The sequence below is a fragment of the Strix aluco genome, chromosome 20, assembly GCF_031877795.1.
Source record: "Strix aluco isolate bStrAlu1 chromosome 20, bStrAlu1.hap1, whole genome shotgun sequence".
Lineage (NCBI taxonomy): Eukaryota > Metazoa > Chordata > Aves > Strigiformes > Strigidae > Strix > Strix aluco.
This window is the reverse complement of record NC_133950.1, coordinates 4,758,205-4,772,794: the sequence shown is the minus strand read 5'-3', so window position 1 is coordinate 4,772,794 and position 14,590 is coordinate 4,758,205. Positions and strand designations below refer to the sequence as shown.

The following is a 14,590-nucleotide window of genomic DNA, read 5'->3' as shown; positions in this document are numbered from 1 at the left end:
CATCCCCATGGTCGGAAGAGATGGGAGAAGGTTTGGGCTGAGGAAGCTTGGAGACCTCCAGTACTGTCCTTCCAGAGGGAAGAAAGACCCCAAAGAAGGCAAAAGGGATGAATCACATACATGGCTCACGGACGCGGGGTGGCAGGAGGCTCTTCCACGTTCCAGATGTACTGACGGGGAGCAGAACAGGGTTAGGCTAGAAGTGAGTCACGGTTTTGTCTTTCAGCAGTGGGGGTGATGAATGGTTGGCCAAGGCGCTGTGAGCTGTGATGCTCCATAGCCGAAGACGCGGAAAAGCACGCAGCGACTGCTTGAAACGGGCCCTCGGACATCACGGTACACAGAGGGCTGGAGAACTTTTCTCTCCAGGCTTTGACTTCAGCAAGGAGGGCAGCAAGCAAGTTTCCCAGAGGCTGTTGAGGGTATCTCCGTGCGCCTTCTCATCCTGCAAACTCCATGACAAAATGGCATTTTCCCCCCAAACCTTCCTCAAACTCTCTTGTTAAACACCCAACTTTGCTTTATTCTGGTCACGGGGGATTCCTTCTGGCTCCTTTTCACGCCGACGCTGGGGGTGAAAGAGCCTCACGAGTGGTTTTTGCCTCTTGCCTTCCCACATCCCTTCTAAGCTCATTCGGAAAACATCTTCCCTTGCCCAACGTCTCCAGCAATTCCCCTGCCCCTTTGTTTTTATTTAGCTCTGTAATTACATTATCTGACCGTACGGCGTTTTGGAATGGAATCTGCATGAGAGATATTAAGAAAAATAAAACTTGTGTTTCGCAATATCTTTGAAGCTATCTTTAGTCTGGGCAGCGAGAACAAAACCTGCGTCGACTCCCCCCAAATTTCTAGCTTTGTGGAGCTCCTGGGAAAGAGGGTTTCACGGGCTGGGGCAGGGAAACCCAGGGGTTCAGGTTATTTTATTAATACTGTTAACTCTTTTTGGCAGTTCTTCACAAGGGAGAGAAGGAGCGGGTGCGCGCGAGGTGCAGTGGGGTTTGCAGTTTTGCAGGGGCAGACGCTGCCCGTTTGTTTGCCGGGGGAAGCAGCGCGCCGCTTGCTGCTTTTTGGGGGCAAACAGCCCAAGTTGGCCGAGCAGCACCGAGCGTCGCGAGCACGTGCCGCCGAGAAGCCCTCTGCGGCGGGCTGAGCGTGGCGAGGGCGGCGGGGAAAGGCTTTCCGCCGTCCGGCCCCACGGCGCGACCGCTCCCCAGCGTCGGGGGGACACACACCCGCGGCCGGGGGGGCCCGGCGGAGCCGCGGACGAGGGGCGCGCTGCGGTGGCCGAGCACGAGGCAGGGGCGATGCTGCCCGGGCCCTCGGCCGGTCCCGCCCGTCCCCTCGGGCCCCGCTTCGCCTCCCGCCGCCGCGAGCTGCGGCCGCCCCTTCCCCAGACGCCGGCGCGGGCTCCCGGGGGGGCGCCGAGCCGCGGCCCCCGCGCTCCCGGCCCGGCTCCGGCCCGCCGGGCGCTCGCCCCCCGCCGCGGCCCCGAAGGCCGCCTCGACGCCCGCGGGGCCCGGCCCCGGCGCTCTGCCCGCGCTCCCCGGGGGCCGGCTGCGGGCCCCATCCCACCCCCCGGGGGGCGCCGCGGCGGCGGCCCCACAGCGCGGAGCGGCCCCGCGCCCGCCGGGCGGCGGCGGCGGCGGCGGCCGGGCTGGGCGGCCGCGGCGGTGCCCGGAGCGCGGGGCCGGGCCGGGCCGGGCCGGGGCCGCGCGGGGGCGGAGGGCAGCGCGGGGCCGGCCGGCGGCGCGGCGCGGCTCCCGCGCTGGGCCAGACTCAGCCCCTTTCTCCCGCCGCCGCTGGCTGCGAGCGCGCTGCGGCTGGAGCTGCCCCCAGAGCGGCTCGTGATGGCGGCGGCGGCGGCGCGGGCTCGGCAGCGGGAGGCGCCCGCCCAGCCCTGCGCGCCGCGCCGCTAGCGGCAGCGCCCGTGCCCGCGGCGGCCGCCCCGGCCCATGCCCCCGGGGGGAAGGGGGGCTGCAGCAGCCCGGCGAGCCGCCCACCCGCGCAGCGGGGGCATCGCCCCCACTCGCCGCTCCTGGGAGGGCGGAAAGGAGGCAGCGGCGGCGGCGACGGCGCCGGCATTGTGCGCGGCGGATCGCAGGCCCCGGCGGCGCGGGGCTCGCCTGCCTCCCGCCCCAGCCCCATGAACCAGCCGGACGGCTCCGCTCCGGCGGCGGCGGCGGGCGCGCAGGTAAGGCGGCGGCCGGGCGGCGCGTCCCCCGGGGGGAGGCGGAGGGAGCGGGGAGGAAGGGACGGGAGAAGGACGGGAGCAGGGAGGGAAGGGAGCGGGGAGGGAAGCGGAGGGAAGGGAGGGCGGCAGCCGCAGCCGCCCCGTCGCGGAGCCCCGCCGGCGGCGCTTTGGCGCAGTGCGCGGGGGGCGCCGCCGGGGCACGGCTGCCCGGACCGCCGCGGCCCTCCCCGGCCCCGCCGCCCCCCTCGGGCCGGGGCGGAAAACAAAGCGGCGCGCAGCAGCCATGTCGGCGGGGACACGAGCCGCCGGCCGCGGCCCGGCCCGGCCCGGCGCCCGCACCCCGGCCCGCCCGCCCGCCTGCCCCCGGCCCGGCCCGGCCCGCCCGGCCCCGCGCTCCGGGCCCGCCGAGCTGTGGCCCGCCGCTCCCCCGCTCCCCTTCGCGGGGCTTTTGCCTTTTTTTTTTTTCTTTTTTTTTTTTTTTTTCCCCCTTCTCTAATTTTCCTCCCGAACGGTAGGGTGTTTTTTTTTTTTTTTTTTTTTTTTCCATTAAAACGACGCCACCTAGAGGAGACTATTTCGTAAATAAAAAAAGAAATTAAAATTGAAAAAAAAAAAAAAAAGGAAATATTCTGCTTTTTCTTATTTTTCAAGAAAGTTGGGGCGGGCGGGGCGGTGCGCGGCCGGGGCTCCCCGCCGCAGCCCCCGGGTGCGCCCGGCTGGCCCCGCAAATTTCATTTTTGTCCGTGTGAAGGCAAAGCCCAGCTAATATGTAAATGAAAATTAAGCTGGAATTTGAATGAATTCAGGTTTCCCCCCCCACACACCCCCTTTTCTGGAGGAAAACGGAGCCCGGGAGCAGCACAGTGCTCGGAAATGCAAGTAATTCAAGTTTGAGATGGGCACCCCTGGATGAGCTGCAATAAAGTGATTAGTTTGGGAAAGTGGGAGAATTGCTGTTACGGAGCAATTATGAATTGTACTTCATTGTAATTTTGAACTTGTGCAGCACGCAGTGCCAAAACTGATTTTTTGCTGCAGTGCTTAAAGTTATTTGTTTCAAATGAGGAGTTTTGAAGGAAAATTAGAGCATAGAAAATTTGCTGTGGACACACCCAAATTTTTTTTTTTTTTTTGGTGATTTTGGATTTCATGCAAAACTGCTCTTAAACAATGAGGTTCTAAACACAGTCCAGGAAAACACGAGGACAAGCAAAATTAAGAGTCGAATGTCAGATTTATTTTTGAATTTCTTGGCTTTTCTGAGGGTTTCTCCTGGCATAATTAAAACATAGTTTCCAGCATTTAATTTCCTACTTCTTTTGTAAAGAAAAAAATTTCCATAGTAGGGTTTTTAGTTTTTTTTTTTTTCTTCTTTTTTTAAACACACACACTGTAACAACTCCAGATACTGTGGATCCTATAAATCTCGTATTTACACAGGTTTATTAGAAGGTCCGCCATGATATTATGAATATGCATAATTAACAATATTGTGAAAAAATAATTGCAGATTTAGTGATTTTGATTTTTTTTTTTTTTCAAGCAGCAAAACTAAAGTGCCTTTAAAGGGCTCAGCCATGATATTTTTCACAATTCCAAAATCCTTTTTCTCCTTGACTCTTACTATAAAGCCTTCCTGGAGTTTGAATTGAAAATCTTTTTTTCATAATTTTTTTTGGCTTTGTTTTTTTTAAATGCTGTTATATTCCTATTATTTTGCTGTTACGGGGTGCCTGTGAGTTCTGGACTGTGCACACACTGGTTTATTATTGTAGGGTTGCCCTTGAATAGTGGGGTCTTGGTATTGATCTTTTTAAAAATAAATAACAAAAGAGCACTGAAACATGCATTGTTTCAAGAAAAAAGCAATATGGGAGAGATACATGGCCTTTCCACCCAAAAGTGGGGGAGGGAGAGGAAGGGAAAGATTAGGTCAACATTGAGTTTTACCAACCTTGACACAGTCTCCTCTCTAAAATGGGGACAAAATAGCAAGATGGCTGGCTCCACAGCTGCAGCAGTTTTTTTTTTTTTTTTTTTTTTTTTTGAAAAAGGCATTTTTAAATTTTGAACTCTGAAGTGAGTTTCTGGAGCTTCTAGGCACCCACCCGCAAATGCTGAAATCCAGACGCTTAAAAAAAAATTAAATTTCAATCCAGAATGAATTTTTAAATCTGAATCTCAAAGCCCTGAAAAGTTTTTTGTTGGTTTTTTTTTTTTCTGTTTTGATTTTTATTTCACTGTAACTTGGTATTTGCTGAAAATTAGGAGTGGCTGGTGAATTCAGGGTGCAGGGGCTGGTTTTGACTCTCCTCCCCCTTACTTCTTTCATGTTTTGGGTTGCTCAAAGTGGGGGGGCGATGGAAAAAATTTGCCAAGCAGGCAAATGCTCCTCTTCGGTGGAGGAGAAAATACTCTGAAATGTCTGAAATACTCTTGAAATATTTTTGCTTTTATTTCCCCCCCTCACATGAAGAGGACCCACCCTCTTCCTGAATCTCTTTTTTAGCAAATAATGAAGCGAGTACCACGGTGACAGACCAGCAGTGGTGCAGTTAGAGCGGGGTGGCACATATGGGTGAAAATTACACACAATGCTCTAAATTGGATTAAACAATCCCAGAAAATATTTTATTCATGGTTTCATCCAGGAAGCTGTAGCGTGGTGGCTTTTCCATATTACACTCCAAGAATTCCCTTCCTTGAGCTGCACCCCGTAACTTTGACTTACTCTGTGATTATACCCAAAGAAATTGTTTAGCTGTAATTTTTTTTTTTTTTTTAAGGTTTCATACATTTTTTCCAAATGGAGATCTTTTGATGCTGCTTTTTCTCTGCCCAGCCCCACACCCTCACCCCGAGATCTGGGGAGGAGCACTGTGGCTGTGCTTTGGGATTGGGGGGGGACACGTTGATGGGTGCTGCATTTTAATTACAAATAATGACGTATATTCAATTTTGGGTCACAGTGACAGCGTTTTACAGTTATATCTTTAAAGTTTACCATGCTATCCTAAAATAGAGGAATTGAAACTTGAAAGGCCCTGGTCTATATCTGTGTTAACCCGTTTTCAGCTGTTGTGGGAATAAGTGAATTTTCTGTCGATATTTGAAATGGGTTTGCGTCTTGCACGTCTCCTCTGCAGAGATGAAAATGCAATGCCATAGTACTCGGCTGCAACTTGTGGGGATGCTGTCATACCGTAGGTGTGCGTACCGCAACCTTTACAATCTTTAACTCTGTGTATATCAGTTTCTTTTAAACAACGGCTTCCATTATACGTTCCGCCGGTGATGAAAAGCTACGCTTGAGGTTGTAATGGGTTTCTGAATCTAACCTTTCTGTGTGTCCACGTCCTTCCAGGAGAAACCTCCTGCTTGAAAATTTTTTTCATAATTTTTCATTGCAGTCTGCTTTCAGAGGGATTTCTTTTTTCTTTTTTTTTTTTTTTTTTTTTTCCTGGAAAGTTGATCAATATTTATCATTTTAAAAAGTGCTGTTTGGCAGCCTGGAAGGGGGAGGGGGAGGAAGGGAGGCCGGCAGAGCGATACCAACAGATTTCTTGTGACATAACTGAAATGTATTTTTTTAAAATGAAAAATTTCAAGTACCTCATCCTCAGTGAGGATGAAAATAGACATATTTTCATCCCTGGATGAAAATAGACATAATATTATTAAAGGAGTAGATAATATTTACACAAGCGCCATATAAAACCTTACGACGCTATTCGCATAACTCCAGAATAATTTAAATATATATCACTGCCATAATGCAACGCCGTGAATAGTTCAGTTCACGGGTGCAGTCTCGTGGTCCTGGTGATGCACAGTCAAGTTTGCAATTATGCAAGTGCGGTAGTGAAATTAGTGTTCTAAAAATTAATTTAATTTTTTTTTTTGGGAGGGTGGGGGGAGGTTGCAGCCTGCCGTAAGGCTCGTGCTGATACGGATTCAGGAATTTCTTTGGATGCTGTGCCTGTTGAAGGATTTGGACCTTCCCACCGTGGTGTGGTGGGGCTCAGCCCCTGGTGCCGGCTGCTCCCCACAGCACAGCTCCCCTCAGGGCCACGCTGGCCCCGGGTGGGTGCGTGGTTTGGGGAATTGCACCTTTCAGGGTCCCTGGCGTTGCGAATTGAGCCGCCGTCAGCCTCGGCTTGAGCATCTCGGGCATCGCTTGGATTTTGGAAGCGGCTCGGTGCGGGTGTTATCTGCGCAGGGGAGCGTGTGGTCGCCCAACCCAGGTAGCTTCTGTGGGACCAGGTGCGTGCAGGAAGCATTTTGCATATGCAGAAGGGTTTGCTGGATCCTGCCTTAACCTGCTGGTATTACGCAGGGCGCTGGGGGTTGCTCTGGTTCACGCTCAGATCCACATAAGCAATTATTTGCGTGTTAATCGTGCTGGGAGCTGTGAAAGGGACAGGGTTAGTCCCGCAGTCGTGGGGAGCTGCCCATAGACGTGAACTTTGTCAGAGGTGCCGTTTGCAGGATTAGGCCCCATTTGTACATCGTGTGCCAAGTGGGGGCTGAAAGGGGAGGGTGAGGGGAAGAGGTGCCTGGGCAGGGGCTGTGAGCGCGGCTGGAGGTTGCGGTTGCCTTTTGGTGAGGGACATGAGTAATACTCGTTGTGATTTCATTTTACTAGATGCACTCAGGCAGCAGGTAATTTTTTGAAAGTTCATTTTTTACTCTGTGTGGGTGTAGGTATCCTTTCCTGCCTTTCCTGAAAATAGCAGCAGAAGTGAGTTTTCAGAAGTTGGGTGTGCTTGCATTGAAGGCCCATCATTTAGGTTCTGCTTCCAGTATGTTGAGAACAATTTTAGTACATGTATTTAATTGCTTTGAACCTATTTTTAGAAGTATTAAACCTCAGTTTTCAAAACTCTGCAACCAAAGCCAAGAGTTCTGCTGGTGTGGGAGAGCCGGGAGGGGAATCTGGAGGAAAACCCGAAGCTCCTTTGGGAGGAGAGCGTGGTCGTGGTCCTGGGGCAGGGCTTGGGAGCTGCAGAGCCTTTGGGGTATACGCTTGAAAATGAGGTGTTGGTATTTTGGTGAGGGTTTTTTTATTACTATTCTAATTACTTGGCTACACGAGAGGAGAATGAGTGAAACCCTATTTCAGCAGATTTGTACAATTTCTTCTATTAAGTGTGCAGACTGTTGGATGTAGTTTGGAAACAGCTGAGAGCATCCTGGTGAGCAGTGTGCAGACAGCCCTGGTAGGTCCCTCGCTTGAAACCCAAGAACAGCTACTGCTTTCTGGGTGTACATCTGTCACTTGAGGTCTGATGCGCTTTATTCTGAGCTTTTACCAGCATTTGTGATATTTGTAATTTTGAGGGTGGGAAGAGAGGGTTGTAAGGACACAGGATAATGATTTGCTGGAAACAAAATACCTTTTTGAATTTCTGTATGCATTTTTGTAACGTGTGTATGGAGTCACAGCGGGATTTGACTCGGACTGTTAGCAGAGGGGATCTGAAAATCTCCTTGGGAATCAGGAGGATTTCTCTTTGCAATCGGGTGCTGCCATCGACAGGAGCTCATGTCAGGCTCTTGAGATGCCTGGGTGCATCCTTGGGACGACAGTGGTGTCAGTGACAGCGGGGGATGGGTTGGGACCCGTCAGTCAGTGGCCCCTGGGTTGCCAACTGGGTGCTTGGCGGTGGGCACGAGCTGGTGGGACTGGTGTGGGCTGGCAGGGCTGGAGGTGAACTTTTCCAGTGAAGGGATTAATCATTGAAGACCAAGAAGACTGTCCCCAGGTGTGTTTTGACTCTGTCATGTTCAGACTGCTTCGGGGCATGTGGCTTTGGCTACCTGGTTATGGTTCCTACCACTGAGGCATACTACATATGAAGTCTGAGGAAGGGATATTTCACCTTCCTATCTGTCTTTTAGAGGCCTATAAATTTGGCTGGTTGGTGATAACAGCAGTTGGAATTAGTGTTTCTCCTTAATTGGGTTTGTTAGGATGCTGCCAGAGAGACAGGCTTGGAGGGGGATCTGCTCTGCCAGGAGCCAGGGAGGACGCTGGGCGAGAAATAAAAAACACAAATGTATCCAAATAAATTGCATTAGGTGGAGGGAAAATACATCTGGAGCCAGTTTGCAAGGTCCAAGTTGTATCACACGTGGTCTGAGAGCAGCAGTGCAATTCCTGCTCCTGGAGGCGGCTTGCAGACATCAGAGGGATGTAGGCATGAGTCCACTGGAGCATCCTCGGTGGAAATAGTGGTGCCATTCGTAAATGAGAAAAAACACCCCAGAATAGAGAAAAACAAGAGGCCCTTTTCCTGAAACCTTGCATGCATTTACATTATTTTTTTTAATGCCATAGCCTTAATTGGTTTAGTTGCTAAAAAGTGGATTCACTGAGAATGCTCTGTTTGCTTTTAGTTTCTGATAACACCGAGGAGATAGCAGTCACACGTTGTGGATGTTTGTTTGTCTGACTTGTAAATGTTTGTGCTTTCCTTGTTTTATGGAGAGCTCTTTGGCCTTCCTACTCCAGCATAAACAGTGTTTGTGATTGTAGTTCATTATGTGATATTTAAAATGTATAAAATGAAATGTTCCTGTCTACTTTAAGCAGACATATGTCTACATTTTACAAATTAACCTAATTAAATATATATGTAGAAATTTATGATACTCAGCTCCTAGCATAAGGTATGCAATTAGCATCCATGGAGCCAGGAAGGAATTTTCCATTTGTATCTTGACTTTTCCTCATAGGATGTGTGGTTTGGTTGTTTTTTTTTTAATCTTCAATGCTTTAATTTTTGTTCTGCTTAGTAATTCACTTAGGGACCAGTCCTGCAGGGATTTAGGCTTGTGGTTAAATTTCCCCACAAGTAGCTTTGACTGCAGTAAGTAAAATGGTACCTAATTCATGTTACAAATTCAAATACAAAAATGTGCTTCAGCCTATCCCTTTGACTCTGCAGGACAGAAGGATTTAGTTTTGTTAAGAGAATATCATAATGAGTAAACTAACGTTCTGGAGGGAAAAAGGCATTAGAATATTTACATTTTTCAAGCCTCTTCCTTCCTCCCACCCAAAAATAGCAAAAAAAAAAAAATTATGTGTCTCCTCTGGATTTATGTAATTTTCAAGTGTTTGGCCAGTGTTGTTTCCAAAACACACCGTCCCTCTACCTTAACTCTCTCTATGACAAGAGAGCTCTTACGCAGTAAATACAAGGAAGATATTCCATTAATGCATGCTTTCATTTAGAAGTATTCTGGCACCAAGAATAATATATTTTAGTTTCTTTTCTGCCAAAGTGTTGGGTTTTTTTTCCCTCATATTTGAAGTTTGATCATGTTATAATAGTTTGTTCTATAAATAATCATTTGGTCTATTTTGCATATGAATAGTTGAATCCATTTTGTTCACAAAAAGCCCTTTTTCCCCCCATAAACGTCCCCCCTGTTCCATCCCAGAAGGTACTCTTTCTTAGCAAAACCAACGAAGTAAATGACGTTCCCAGCTCAGCTATTTTAATGATCCCACAAACCCAAAAAAGCAGTAGGAAATTTTTCAAAAGCAAACTGCAGAAACTTTTTTTTTGGGACATCATAACTTTTAAACTTTTTGTCCAATCATTTTTGTTAGATTTTTCCAAGTAGACATCGCAGCAAGCTGTAAATGCGAAGAATTTGGGACTGCTCTTTCGTTCTGGAGATAGTTTAGGGGTTTCCAAGGTGACCCAAAGCTCACTTGAAGAGCATCTCCCAGCAAAGCTGAGGACCCAGCAAACGTGCTGGCTCCATTACTAATTTCTGTGCAAGAACTATTAATAATTCAGCGTGAGGAAGGTGAGATGTTGAATCATAACCATTTTTCCCCTCTTGGACACATCTGCGAATCCATCCTCCGGTGTTTTCCTTTGACTTTCTGCGTTGCTGAGTTTCCCTGTCCCTGTATTTCAAGACCAAGGAAATTTTGCTCTAAGACACGTCTCCTTTGCAGAAGCTCTCTGCTGTCTCATGTTAAGGTCCGTGGTTTCTCCTACCCTCCCTAGAGGGTCTTGTGCCCTCTCCTGTGTGGGGGATGCCTTTTTATATGAGGTGCTCAAGCCATCAGCAGCTTTAATTCCCAGTTCTGCATCAGCAGGTGTTGGGTGGTGACCAACTACATCAATGAGAAGAAGAGTATTGCAAACTCTTTTCGGTGTTTCCCTGTGAGCCTGCAGCCTTGCCAGCAAGCTCTGCAGGGCAGGAACTGTCTTATACCTGTGTCCTGTATAACTCCAGGTACGGGACAGGTGATTTTCCACTCGGGCAGGTGTAGCATGCAGCAGTTTATTTCTCACCTCTGCTTTGCAGTGCTGTGCCCACCCTTTGGAAGGCTCCTCGTATCTTGTCCTCAGGATGTGCTGCAGTCCCTCGTTATGTGGATTTTCAGTAGCCTGGCGTTACCGACCGCTGAGGCAATGATTTGGATAATTGCAACATCTGCGATTTATTTAGGCAAATAGGAGCGTGAAAAATATTTGCTTTCCCTTGCTTGTGGGGTTTAGTTTTGGGGTTTAGCTTTGTGCTTTGGGAAGCAATGACCCAGCTGCCCTGCATGCCCCTTCTCCCTGCCCATCCTCGGGGTGCTGCTCCTCGGGGCCGTTTGTGGGCACCCTGTACATGCCATGGGATTTTCTTTCGGTGGATCGCCCCTGTTGCCTTCCTTTTCTTCCTTTCTTCCTGTTTTATTTCTGCAGTCGCTTTCAAGGTGGGATCACCAGAACTATGCACAGCGCTATGGATGCAGCTCTATGCATCGTCACATTTTCTGTGTCTTTACTCATAATTAGTTGTTGCCTTGCTGGCTACCATCGAATCCGCGCTCGCGCTGCTGGAGAAGTGCCCTCCGTGTCTCCTCGACTGCTTTTGTGCATGCTAATGTCTGATTTAGATACCTTGATGTTGTGTATGTCGTCATTTTTCCTCCGGTGTGTTACTTTCTCCAGATCTTACTTGGTGCGTGGAGCAGATGTCTGGGGGACCCCACTGTGATAACGAACTATTTCTGCCCTTTTTTTTCCATCCTTTAATCAGTTGTTAATGAGATGACTTCTTACTTTATCCTGTGCATATGAAAGTATTGTGAGTGTACTTGCTGTAAGAGCCTTCATGTCGAAGGCTTTTTGGAAGTTCAGGTATGCTACACCGCTCGCTCACCCTTTCCTACTTGCACATTGACTCTTGCCAACAGTCCTTGTAGCTGAGTGAGTTATGACTATCTACAGAAGCTGTATTGATTCTTGGTGTTTCTTTTTTATCTATGTGAACAGTGAATTTTAATTTTATTTTTCTAATTGCTGTTTCTACTAACTTCTGCTACTGAAAGGAAGTTCTGTGGTTTGTAGTTTCTTGGATCTCTTCTAAAACGGTGGGATCTCATTCTTTACTTTCTGGTTCTTAGGTTGATACTGGTATCAACTGAGGTTTATGTGGTAGCTAGGTAATTTTAATAGCTTAGTGCATTTCACACTTTTGGATGGATACTGTCTGGCCCTGTATATTTATTTTTTCTGTTATGACCTTCATCTTTTTGTGGTGACCCTTCAGTTTGAGGCAGATACTCAGCTCATTCCTGATGAAGGAAGAGTCCAGGAGGGGAATTGCTGAGCTCTGTCACAAATGAGGACTGGTGCAAAGAAGTTAAATTTTTATCCTGTGGTTTTATCTTTCTTCAGTGCTTGATTTATACCAGAATCTGGCAGACTTCTGGTGCTTGTGTGTTTGATTTTTCTTTTTTAAAATTAGGTTTTATTCCTTCAGCGATCTGTTTCTCAGAATCTTTTTCTGGATTGGCTTTTTACAGCTTTCAGCATAGCTTCCTTGAGTTTACATTCTCATAATTTTGATTTCTTTCTGAGGATGTCTTTTTGTTCCTAATGGCCATTTTCACTCTGATGTTAAACTATGCTTATTTGTTTAACAAGTCCCCTTTGGTAGGTGATAATCATCTTCCCCAAATTCTCCACCTCACCTGCAAGCCCTTTTAGCTGCTTCATTAACACTCTTCTAACCCATTTTCACATGTAAGTACCCTTTTCTTTAGTTAAGTGTTAGTGTAGTGGACTTTTTCTGTGTGGGTTTTGCTTCTGAAGATTTTTGGCGTTGACTGCATGGTGGGTGGGCTCTACAGCAGGGCTGGTGTTGGTGGCTGTCTCTTGAGTCACGCCTATGTGACCAGCCCCAGAAGGTGCAGGAGCAGCAGGGCTGAGCGCGGGTTGAGGGGCTCCACAGAGCTGTACCTCTGTCTCTGGCAGTGTCAGGTTTCCTCCTGCTTGTGCCAAGGCTCGTTGTCCATGAAGAGCAGCAGGACTCCTGGGCAGCCGAGTTCCCTGACATGCATTGGCTGAGGACATGGTGTGGGGAGAGGTCCTGTGTGGGACCTAGAGCATCATTTCTGCATCAAACCTGCTTTCACATTTGCAGGTCTCTGTGGGATTAGCTGAATTCTCCTGTTACTGAAATTGTAGTTTGTGTCTTGGCAGAGACCTGCAGCCTCTCTGGTATTCCCTGACATTTTGGGCATCCTTCTGTAGCTGTACTCTGTCTTTCTCAGATGGGCTTCCAGTCCATAAAGGTTCTCGGCTGTCGGCTGACATAATCATGTTTAATTTATTGGGCTGCACTTTGCTTCTCTGGCAACGCAACTCCATCATTCCTACATAATTTGGGTATGGACTGTAATGCTTTGCATCTTTTGTTTCCCACCTGATTTTTTCTAACGTTTTTCAGGGATGCAGTACATTTATGATCTCATCAACAGAAAATGCTTCGCTTAAACTGGATGTTCTCCTACCCTTGTTTGATTTTCTCAGGCTTTAGTTTAAATAGGCCTTTATATGCTGTCATCTGTTTTCATTTTGATGGCATCTGGCTTTCTTGTAGAGGCTCCATCCCCTTTGGTGTAAGCCCTCCTTCAGATCACACCTTGTAACCCTCTTAACCTGCCTGGCTGTACGAGTGGATCTTCATGGGATTTCACAAAAAAGCACCGTGTGGGTCCTGAGTTTTACTTTTTCGGGCTCTGTTGTCCTCTGTGTCATTCACAGGTGCTTTTTAGCAAAGGATGGTCTCAGCTGTGAAATGAGAACCGTAGTCTGGGTTTAATACTGTTCTAAAACTAGGATGCAGCTTGCGTTGTGCAGGACCCTGAACTCCCCTCTCCTGCCTCCTCTCCCGCTGGCCACCCTCCCGCGTGAGCAGGCTGAGCTCCTGCGTGAGCCAGGCAGCACTGCGCTGGTGAGAATTAAAAACGAAAAAAAAGGAAAAAAAAAAAGAGAATAATAAAAAGAAGAGATGACAGTTATCCTTGAGTTAGAAGTTATCAAGTGCAGAAAATTGATAAAGGAAGTTAAAAACACAAGGGAGAAAATCTGTGACTGTCAGTGCAAGGAACAGTAAGAAAGTATTTGTATTGGGAACAAAAGAAATTCTAATAATGGTTTGTGTAGACTTATCACTACTGAGGAGAGGCAAAATGCATAATAAAGCAGAAAAACTAGACATGTTTAATAAATATTGCTGTTCCCTATTTGTAAGGAAGAGGTATGACACACTTATAGCCCATGTGCAGAAGAGTTTCCAGGTCCAGCATTAACCAGGGCAGGTGTTGAGCAGGGGCTGAGGGGTGGGAGTGTTTTCCAGCCGGCATGTGTGGATGATGTTCACTGGGGACTCCTGCGGGGTCTGGCCATGGGGTTTCTGTCTTTTTCTTCTGCTGTAAGACTTTGATATAGTGAGAATATTCCAGAAAAAATGGCGAATGCTGCTGTTGTACTGTCATAGCCTGACATCAGCCTGGGGATGAGGACTGACAAAGCAAAGAAGTGCACAAAATGTAGGGGAGGAGGTGATGGGAATATCAAGTTGAAGTTGTTCTTTAGCAGAAGTGATGGAGGACGTGTCGTTTGCTGGCAAAATACCTGTTTTGGTGTCATGCACCAAAACACCCTCTGGTAGCATCAAGCTGGTGTGAAACAGGTTGTGGACAGGGTCTTGGATGACCACATGGTTGACACATTGGATGACCAGTGGCCCCACAGTGCTGGGGGCTTATGGTTGTGCTTGCAGATGGCTGGAGGGTTGATGGAAATGAGGTAATAAGGGTGTCTAGCTGTTCAGAGGGGTTTAGATTATTGGTTAGTCTCCATTGGATGAACTTTGATATGGTGAATCATAGGATTTTGCCTCTGGAGGGGAGAGCTGGAGGGAGTGCTTTTGGGCTGGGGAGACCAGAGAAGGAGCAGAGGCTTTGGGGTGGGAAAGGGACAACTGCTGCAGTGTAAGCATGACACTGAGTCTGTAGGAGGGGGGTAATTCAAACCATGGGTGTGCAGAACAAGAGAGCTATGTGAGAATGGCTGTTCTGTCTTCTCC

The 14,590-nt window shown here is 48.3% G+C and overlaps 1 protein-coding gene across 5 annotated transcripts in view; it reads left to right on the top strand.

The window, feature by feature from the left end:
- Positions 1-2,052: 2,052 nt before the first annotated feature.
- ZNF618 (zinc finger protein 618) overlaps positions 2,053-14,590 on the top strand; it is a 160,335-nt gene continuing 147,797 nt past the window's right edge. For all 5 annotated transcript variants that reach the window (XM_074846613.1, XM_074846611.1, XM_074846610.1 and 2 more), the window contains exon 1: positions 2,053-2,194. In XM_074846613.1, the coding sequence (XP_074702714.1) occupies positions 2,147-2,194 (48 nt within the window). In that variant the 5' untranslated portion in view covers positions 2,053-2,146. The remainder of the gene's footprint in view (positions 2,195-14,590) is intronic.